The sequence below is a fragment of the Zingiber officinale genome, chromosome 5A, assembly GCF_018446385.1.
Source record: "Zingiber officinale cultivar Zhangliang chromosome 5A, Zo_v1.1, whole genome shotgun sequence".
NCBI lineage: Eukaryota > Viridiplantae > Streptophyta > Magnoliopsida > Zingiberales > Zingiberaceae > Zingiber > Zingiber officinale.
In genome coordinates, this window is record NC_055994.1 from 82,499,851 (window position 1) to 82,510,152 (window position 10,302).

The following is a 10,302-nucleotide window of genomic DNA, read 5'->3' on the forward strand; positions in this document are numbered from 1 at the left end:
TTTGCAATGGAGTTTTTTTTTCTTCCATGCCTTATAAACATCAATATCTTGTTTGTGTTGTGCAATGGGACCATCTACAGGTTCTACAATAATTTGATTTACAACCTCCAAAACTTCTTGTTCCTCAAGTGTATACTATATCCTGAGATGTCAGATCTTATAGTTATCCCCTAGTAAATTTTTCACCCTTGTTGAGTTCAGTTATAATATTTTTAATTACCATAACTTATCATAAATAAACATATTATTTATTATTCAGTATAATTCATATACATGCAATTTATGATTAACTCAATATTAATTTGAATCGATTTACAAAATAAGTGATAACTGAATTTTCACTCATCATTTGTATGACCAAGCAAATCAATATTGATCAATTCTATTACGCACATCCCAATAAGTGAACCAATCATTTATTATATTATGATTTCTTTAATTAAATGAACTAATCATTTAATAAAATGAACTAATCATTTATCATGTAAAATAAACATATGAATGAACATATCATTAACATAAAAATATGTTACATATTGTTAACATATAACAAGCTTACATGAACTAAATGGACTAATACTGTTCATACATAGTAACAATAACAATAACAAAACTCTAATAAATTAGATAAGCTAACACTACTCCCATTAGGACAGACACTAGTATAGTGGCACACATTATTCTTTTCAACCTGAACTCATTTGGAGTAATCACAGGTGGGACAACTTCAGGATTCTCTATCAGATCCACAATCGAATCCTCTTCTGGGCCTTCCTCAATCATTTCCGAATCCTTTTTGAACTCTACAGGATCCTCTTCAGCCATATGGTGAAATAATTCCTCACATAATTTTAAATATGTGACGTGTCATTCATGACACCCCCAGACATAATCTGCTATCACCTTAGAATACTCTGTCAATGAACGCATTAAAATCCAGATCCTATAACTGTCCAAGACTGAAAACTCTTCTCGCTCAAATTTTCAAAATAGATCATCAAGTCGTCCAACGTGTCCATCAATTTCATAAGCAAAGTTATACTCTATCTCCTGATTTTCCTCCCTGAGCTGGTTCCGTCGCATTTTGCGAGGAGTCAATGTGGTAATCGTCTGTGCCATCTGAAAAATTAAAATTAAATAAGTTGGTACAAAACCAACTAACCAGTACAAAATCGACTTAATTCAATTTATACAGGTATAGAACCAACATAATAAATCAAGAAAAATAAATCTTCTCAATTTTTAAGAGTCTAAGTTAACTGACCCATTGGACTGGTCGATTGGGAATTCAGATCTTAAACTTGATTCATTGTTCTCGTTAGAACTAATCTAATTAAATAAGGATTTTCTATATCTATGTTCTGTTATTGTTTAATCTAAGTCCATGACAGTCAATTTCAGACTTATTGATCAAACTCAAATTCGTTTGATCAAACCAATACTGATTAGATTTAAATCTGACCTATTAGAATAAATCCAATCTATTTGATCAAATTTGACTCAATTAAATAAATATAGTCATTTGATCATATCTGGTTCAAGTCCAATAACTTCCGATTAGGATCAAACTGATTTGGTTAAACTAACTAATAGTTTAAACCAATATAATTGAATCAAAATAATCTAATTAAATCAACCCTTTAAATTAAATTTGGATCTAAATTAAATTTGGGTCCTGATTAGACCAATTTAATTCAAATCCAATTTGGCTTCAACCTGACCGACAAAAGAAAATTTTAAACCTACTGTTCTGCTCATATGTTTTTAATATCAACCTGCATAGTTTTTTTTTACACTCACGGTTTTCTTTCCCTTAAATTTTGATTTTCTAAAATCAAAACACTTTGATTTATAAAAAACTATTTTTTTCACCGCTTTCTTTGCCACACGATCCCACACCTCCTCTACCACGTACAGATGTAGTTGTCGATCGGACGGCCACTTCGTCAGCCACTGACGTATCACCGGCCTTTGATGCATCACGCCCCGAACATTGACGCAACATCAGCCACTGCGAGAGGTGAGCTTTAGCGCTCTTCAGCACGCCCCGACCACTGATGCATCGTGGCCAGCTGGGATACCTTCGTCGACGTACCTCCGTGACGCAAGCCTGACTCTGATGGAAATCACGATACTGTCATCATTTCCTTGTCCGACAAAGCATGCTGCTCTGCAGCAACTGATCTACGCGACTCTTCCATAGGCATCCTTCTGCTTTCCATAGGCATCCTTCTGCCATAATGCGGTCTCCAGCACTCCACTGACACGACACACAGTCGCCAACCTCCGGAGCACAGGGACATGCCGACTAGGGTTTGTAAGGATTTCGCACGACTTGACACTCACGTGGTCAGTCCCCAATGACGGGAAATTTGAAGACTCGTTGCGATATAATTCTTAATGCTCTGATATCAATGAAGGAATTATAAAAAATTTACTATACAAAACAATAAATTATATCTCGTTACGGTAAAATTTGAAGCAAAACGCTAGATGGGAGAAGTCATCTCTTACCATCTGCGAGAATGCTACAATGACAAACGCTTCTCGACGACTCCACAAATCAAATCTCACCGCCTAATGAATGTTCTTCTTTTCTTTTTTCTTTCTTTTTCTATCTCTCGATGAAAGACTTGGACGATTTATATAATGATAATACCTAGGGGTATATTAGTAAATTGCTCCATGGAAATGGAAATGGAAATGGAAATATGGACAACATGGGTAACTCACATTCCCATGTTCCCATTACCAACAAATTGATGTAGCAATTACAACCTAGAAATATGCAAGTTAAAATTAAACTAAGCAGGAAAAAACAAGCACAATCAACAAAACATAAAACTACACTTCCTCCACTCGTATGCATCAGTTATGAAAAACATAAATATATTGAAATTTGATGAATTCCCCACTTGATTGCCAACAACTCAAGTACAGTTAGTTTAGGAGAAACAGAAAGGCATTGGAAGGTTTTGCATCTACACAAATAGCTATGGCAAATAGGGTGAAAGACGAAAAATGATGGAATGAAAACCAATGCCCGTGCAAAACCATAGTACGAAAACAAGTAAACATAACATGCCATTGATGTGGCTCAATTTCATCAAAAATATCAAAAATTTATGAAGCAATTCTAACAGGACCGTGCATCTAATCGCAAACTCCACCTTGACTTTGGAGACGGTAGGAGAGGATGACCATCCCCATCATTTAAACTTTGCATCTTTATAGCAAATTTCTAGACAAGTCATGAGGATTCTTCTAATTTTAAACAAGTCGCGAGGATTCTTCTAATTTTACCAACAGTCATAGAAGAGAAGCTATCCAAGAAATGTAATCGCAAAAAAAATTATAGCAAAACTACAATGCTAGCAACTAAAAGGAACCATAAATTTAAACGGCTAAGACTGAAAGTTGCTTCAGAAAGTTTGACAAAAATAATTAAAACCATGATGAGGCATTTTAATTTGTATAGCAAGTTGAATCTAACATACAATTTCAAAAAAGCTTAAAAATTGATAGAGTAAGGAAAACAAAGTGAGCATAAAGCCATACAATCTCTACATAACAAAGTTCAGCATAGTGCTGATAAAAGTGAAGAAACAGATAGCAAGGAATAATTGTGCTGATAAATAGCTTTATTTCTATGCTATTCTCAACCAAAAATACTATATTCTCTTTCATTCTCAACCCGCAGAAGATCAATTAAAAGTTACAACAAAATCATGATAAGATTATGTTTTTTCATCTATCGGTTGGTGGCAACCAACCAGCATAATCAATTGGAAAATTCAAAACTTGTACTGACAGAATAAACCTGAATTTGGAATGTGTTTTCAACTCGTAGTCTCTGCGGCTTCTGCTTGGGATTTCGCCTCAATTAGCTTTTTATTCCTCTCGATCGCCTCCGCAACTTCCTTGGGCATGTACTTTTCGTCGTGCTTTGCCAGCACTTCAACAGCCCTGAAGTAACAGTCATGAGCCCTCGCCGTCTCCGACACCACTGGTCCACGCGTGGCAGGCCCGTCAGATTCATCGAAAGGTCTCAAGAAGCCCTCGACGACCGCCGAGTGGCCCTCCCGGAAGAGGTCAGGGACGGATCCCTCGAAGCGGACGAGGATTTCTGTGACGAGATCTGTGATGACGAACTCCATCTCAGGAAAGGTGGAGGTGGGCTCGACGATGCTGCCTTCGAGGACGAGGCCGCCGAGGCGGAAGCGGTTCTTGGTGGGGTTAGCGGCGAACTGATCCATGGCTTCGGTAGGGGTGATATAGAACACGAGCTGGTCCTGGAAGGTGCTAAGGACGATGACGATGAACCCGGCGAGGCAGCTGAATGTAAGGCCGTAGTTCAAGAGGCGGCGGTTCTGAAGCTGCCGCGCGCGGGCACCGATATCGACGGTGCGGGGGCGGGAGGAGGGGTGACGACGGGAGGCGGTGGAGAGGTGCCGAAGGAAGAGGGCGGCCGGGGAAGAAGAGAACTTAGGGTAATTGGAGCGGCACAGGTCGATGAGGAGGCGAGGTGGGTCAAGAGGAGTAGAAGAGGCGCACGCGGCGGAGGGACGGAGGAGAGAGGAGAGGCGGGAGGAGAGGCGGGACGAGAAAACCCTAGACGAAGCCATGGATCCGATATGGAAAGGTCAAGGCGCAAAGGAAGGATGATTCGAGTGAATTAAAAAGACGCTCCATATTTGGCCGAACTCGATATTAGTAAAATATGGAAAATGTAGTAAAATCTCTCTTAATTATTTTAGTTTAATTAAAAAACGGCCTTAAATTTCTGAAATTCCAAAATTATTTCTATCCTTACAAAAATATATGTAAACTAACTTGTCCCTCCAAAGAAATATATTTAAGTAAAATATAATACAAACTATTTATAAATTGTTTAAATAAAAATAATTGAACTCTAATAAAGTTTTATATTTTATTTTTAAAAAATGTGACATGGAGGTTTTATTTCAATTTTCTTATATAAAATATAATTGAATACTAGGGCAAAAAAAAAAAAATTATGTACAGCCGATCAAATTATCTCATAAAATTGTGTGCAAAACAAATAGAATTACCATTTGTCAAAAAAAAAAAAAAAAAAAAAAAAAAAAAAAAAAAAAGGAAAAGAAAATAAGATTCATCATGTCTTATCAATAAATAAAACTCTAGACTATTCCTCAGACGTATTTGTAACTCTATCATAATTTCTCAGACATATTTGTATCTCTATCACAGACGAGCACAGATCTTCTGAACCATTTTTTTTATGGTCCAGAAGATGTATCACTCGTATTTACGATCGCATCGCGATTATGATCCGACCACAAATAATTACGATCCCTTCTTGGGTTCACCGTCTCCATCATATTATAATTTTTATTCAAAGCGAAGGACCGAGGACCTCCGATGGTGGATAAATGACCAAGTTACTAGACGCCGAGCGAAGATGTTCTCCGAACGACCTCCAGCCACCCGTTTCAAATAAAAATTATAACCTGGTGAAGACGATAAACCCAAAAAGGGATCACAACTATTTACGATCGGATCACAACCGCAATCCGATCGTAAATACGAATAACACATCCCCTGGACTGCAAAAAATGATCTAGAAGATCCACAATCCGACCACAAATATAAATGACACATCCCCAAGATCACAAAAAGTGATCTAGGAGATCCTACCTCATCACAAATTGCGTACCATTTCATGCTGATTCTTTGATAAAAGAGAGAATGTATTTGAGAATGACAACATTTGTGATGGCTTTAACATCGTCATTCCCAACAGTTGTAATAAAATTCAAGCACTATGAACATTAATTGTGCCTAATGAAGATAAAATTTAAAAGTCAGCCAAAAATACAACTAATCAAGGTGAACATAGTTCTTAGCTCTATGACAGCTACAGTTTGCCAGGCGTGCATGTCTTAAAGCGGTAGGGAACTAGCAAATGTAAAACATATATTGAGTACATTGCAATGCAATGGGTGATCGATCCAACTTCATGTAGCATAGACAGTGCAAGGAGGGAGGTATTTGTTCCTATAGTTATTTGCTGAATGAGGGTTTCTCACTTCCACATCCCTTCCTGTTGCACATGTTGCGGAATGGGTAGTTGAGATTGTTGCACTTGTCACAAGTCCAGCTGCCTTCAGGAGCATCAACTTTATCCTTCCCGCTGGTTCGGTTACTCGCCTAAGATTCATCCGAATCAATGTTAACATAAATGGATGGTCGCGATAGAAACCAAGATTTGCAAGAGATTCATATTTTGTGGAAACAAATGATAAAAGACGAGAAACCAAACTAATTGATAATCCCTATTCTTAAGTACATTAATCGCCAATACCATCAAACAGTATTATCATCCTATTTATCCAAGTCAATACCATCAAACAGTAATATCCTATTTATCCAAACTAATTAGAGTCCGCTAAATAAAATTTTTGCCTTACTGAGTTATGTGCAAGAGTATATTCTTAATACTGTTTAATTAATTAAGTTGTTTTTTAATCATAAATTAAAATTTTTATTTCTCTCCATCTACCTAATACACCTACAACTCATTTATTCAATTATTATAATAGATTCCATCATGTTTATATTATCTTCTAATACATCAATGATTTTTTTTTTCATTTTACAAGTTCCAGCTGAATCAATGTGTTTCTCTCATTATACCATCTTACACATAATTGTCTTTATATATATATATCTTTCTAATAACTTAACCATTTCAACATTCTTGCTATATTATTATCAATCCATGTTGATATTATAATTTTATAAAATTTACCATGACATCAAACATCCAAGACTTCAACAGCTCCTTTCCAGCTTATATGGTAACTTAGACCAAACTACCATGCAAATACGTTGAGCACCATACATTATGCCTTCGGTGATAGTGAAGAATAACAAGGGTAAAAGAACTTACAGAGGCAGGTCTAGGAGCTCCACATTTCTTCATGTTACAAGTTGTTCGGAAAGCAAAGTTAACATTCTCACATTTGGGACACACCCAATCACCCTCAAATAACCCATCAGGACCTACACACAATTCAATTAAAATAGTAAGATGTCAGATCGTATAAAGTACAAATCCTTTTTCTCTCCGGTCATCAATAAATAGACAAATGGAACCAGAAAAATCATTTAAAGTGCTCCATCAGATAACTAACACAAAGCAAAGGAACAAATCACATAGAATTCCATTAAAAAGAAGTACGCACAAGAAAAGTAACAGAAGTTGCACCATTGAAGGAACAACCAGACTTATGTCCAACAGTATATGCAACAAGGAACAGCTATATAAAATACTGTTAACAAGATACATAATTTAACAAATAAAGTACTGTAGATAAAGATTTTGGTTTGCAGTCTAATGGCTATACAAAGCCATAATGTTTAAAGTAATTTAAAAGGTTGAAATGAAAATCCAGCTTCTTTTTCTCTGTAACATCCTGCCTCAGAGGCATATGCTAACAAGTTTAGTAGATGTGCTTCTTTGTCAAATTATGTAAGACTCTTAAAAGCACATCAGTAAAAATATTGTCAACATCACTACTAGCCAAACTAATGTGTTGGCGCATGATATTCAAATACTAAACAAGAAAATTGTCCCACGCTAAATATTTAAGAACAAAAACTGAAATCACCTCCACGACGTTTACGAGAAGCACTATTATCCAACAGCTCTCCAGATGTTGAATCTGGGACCTACACAAAACAATTTTAATTAAACATCATAGACTTTATGGGGATATGGAATTAGCAAGTGGAAGAAATTAAGGCGTACAGGCATAGGCATTGGGGAACCTCGATAACCATAACCATATCTGTCCATAATGGGATGACCATATCTATCCATGATAGGTCCAGGCCCATAACCATAACCTACAGTATACAAATGCAAAAGGGAAAAAAAAAACAAAATAAAGCAATTTTAGAGGTGTTAACATATTATATCCACCTATGTGCAAGCAAAGAAGTGAGCGACAAGATTATGGCAACCGGCATTAAGAAAAATTTTAAACAAATACAACAAGTATAATAAATCATAGGTACACACAAAATAGAGGACCATCAAACAAAATGCACAGGCATGAAGAAAAAAGGCAAGCAAAGACCTCTTAGTGGTCCTGATGGGCCATATGGAGACATAAGACTGTATGGGCCAGGAGCACCTGAGGGTGGCCCATAATCATAGCGCATCCCATGAAAAGGAGGAAGGGGAGAACCATATCCACCTGACACACCAAATGGCGTAGCGGGTGGAACTCCCATACCCCCATAATAATTGGGCAATGGACGATCAAAACTGCCAAGATAAGGTACCGGTCCAGTTCTCTGCAGTACAGAAAAATTGAGTTATACTAACCAGACCAACTTGAACATATCATGAGTAAATTTGAATGTGAATAAAACTCTCTGATCCAAGCTGAGGATATTCCAGGAAGGAACACTTGTCGAAGCATATACACTGATAAAAGGTCATAATGAAAAGACACCAGAGATTTACACATGAAGCAAAGTCAAGTTGTTGGTCGTTAACCTCAACTTGTGCAAGAAAAAACTGATTAAAACCAAATAACTGTGTATCTCTATGCATTGTGTAACAACTCATCCTAAATAATAGGGAGCTGATGTTTAAAATTTTCAAGTGAGATGCTTCTGTTACTTTGCTAAACTAAGAATGATGTCTCACGCTAACATATTTAATGGACCAGTATATATTAGAACCAAGAGTGTGGAATCATGAGAAACTCCATTAAACTAATAATGCAATGAAAATAACCAAAACCATAACAAGTAAATTACAAACTCACAGGACCAGGACTGGCTGACGGACGCGCAGCACCACAACTTCCACGATTACATGCTGTTCTAAAACTGAAATTCACATTTCCACATTGAGGGCAGGTCCAATCTCCATCACGCCTAAAACCTTAAACCATCCATCCACAAAAGAAAATGTTAACAGCAGTACAAATAAATTTTTTTGAATGATTTGACTGAAAGAGCACAATGGAACAACAACAAACAATGAAATGGAAACACAACGACAATCAAGAAATTACAATTCATAAACTGATGAAAATATGGAATGAACAATTTAATCTGCAACTAGATCTATCGGAATACACATGTAAGTTAACACCAACATGATGATACAATCTCACTATTGCCAAATTTCAAATTTAATTATTTCGCAGCTCTGTGGACTCAACCAAATTTGATCACTGCACACACCAGAATTCGTAACTCAGTATCAAACCCGTCCAGTAAGGAAACATCTTAGAAAAAAAGTTCACTGACATTAGTCCTAATTTTGCAACCAACCAAGAGTGGTATCCAAATTTATTTACAGAATATGACAACTACCCACAGACAAACCATTGTGCAATTGCTAGATGCATTAAAGAATAAAAGATTCCTGAACTAACCTACAGACTAACTATAGTGAAATTGCTCATTGGGTTCTTCAACTATATAACAAAATGTGAAGAAAAGATGGCGTAATCATTCCTTAAATGTGAGTACGCTGATCCAAAACAAAAACAACCAAATCAAGTGAGCATGAACTCTACAAACTACTAACCACAGGAACAAAGAGGCATACAACAAATGTAGGGAGGAAAAGTCACATCAAGTAAAAGAAAGGAGACTTGCGACGACTGTCTTAATAGAAACCCTACCCTCACTGCGCGACCTTTTGGACCCTAAGCCACGATCATCCACCTAAACAAACAAACACGAGAAGAACCAAACGTTACGACGACAAGTAAACCCCTTAAGCAGAAATATGAATACAGCGGACTGAAGAAGTGAACCAAAACCCTAAATTTTGGCAGGCCACCAAATCAGAACTCCAAGTAGCACTGGCATGAGAAGGACCGAGAGATGAGGTCGGGAAAGGGAAGAACGAGGGAGATCAGATCACCTTAGCGGAGGCCATCAGGCAGAAGGGTATCGCGGATGGCGTAAAGCGTTGAGGGAGGGAAAGCTCCTATGAGCTGACCGCTAGCCCTAGGACAGCAAACCGAGATGCGGCGAAGGAGAATATACGGAAGGGGCCAGAACTCTCCTTTTATAGGCGGTTGATGAGCTTCTTGGGCTGGATCAAAGACCGGCCAGATCGTTTGTCATACAAAATATAGAAAATTTTAGTTATAGATATATATACGCTACAGTGCTCGACGGTGCATATCGTCCGTTTTTTTGTCTTTTATTTTTTTTTTTTAAATTTTGAATTAAAAAATAATTAAAATATTTTTTAAGATTTTCTTCTAAGATTCAAACTTC

At 36.9% G+C, this 10,302-nt stretch overlaps 2 protein-coding genes across 2 annotated transcripts; both read right to left on the reverse strand.

Annotated features, from left to right (window-relative positions):
• Positions 1–3,541: 3,541 nt before the first annotated feature.
• LOC121982953 (cytochrome c-type biogenesis protein CcmE homolog, mitochondrial-like) lies at positions 3,542–4,684 on the reverse strand. The gene has a single exon (XM_042535951.1). It carries the CDS (start codon positions 4,623–4,625, stop codon positions 3,840–3,842), a length of 786 nt encoding a protein of 261 aa, XP_042391885.1. The 5' UTR covers positions 4,626–4,684; the 3' UTR covers positions 3,542–3,839.
• A 1,133-nt stretch (positions 4,685–5,817) lies between these two features.
• Positions 5,818–10,074, reverse strand: LOC121980754 (ranBP2-type zinc finger protein At1g67325-like). The gene is made up of 8 exons (XM_042532949.1): positions 9,941–10,074; positions 9,696–9,738; positions 8,826–8,944; positions 8,127–8,346; positions 7,796–7,893; positions 7,656–7,716; positions 6,935–7,047; positions 5,818–6,192 (listed from the first exon to the last, which is right to left on the reverse strand). Exons 1-8 carry the CDS (start codon positions 9,953–9,955, stop codon positions 6,046–6,048), a joined length of 816 nt encoding a protein of 271 aa, XP_042388883.1. The 5' UTR covers positions 9,956–10,074; the 3' UTR covers positions 5,818–6,045.
• Positions 10,075–10,302: the final 228 nt, after the last annotated feature.

What these genes read in the sequence shown, in the direction of transcription:
- LOC121982953 (XM_042535951.1), bottom strand. Translation starts at nt 4,625, where the DNA reads ATGGCTTCGTCTAGGGTTTTCTCGTCCCGCCTCTCCTCCCGCCTCTCC.
- LOC121980754 (XM_042532949.1), bottom strand. An exon ending in GTTCCCCAATGCCTATGCCT is followed by an intron (nt 7,717 to 7,795) that starts GTACGCCTTAAT and finishes TGTTTTGTGTAG; the next exon opens with GTCCCAGATTCAACATCTGG. An exon ending in TTCTCGTAAACGTCGTGGAG is followed by an intron (nt 7,048 to 7,655) that starts GTGATTTCAGTT and finishes AATTGTGTGTAG; the next exon opens with GTCCTGATGGGTTATTTGAG.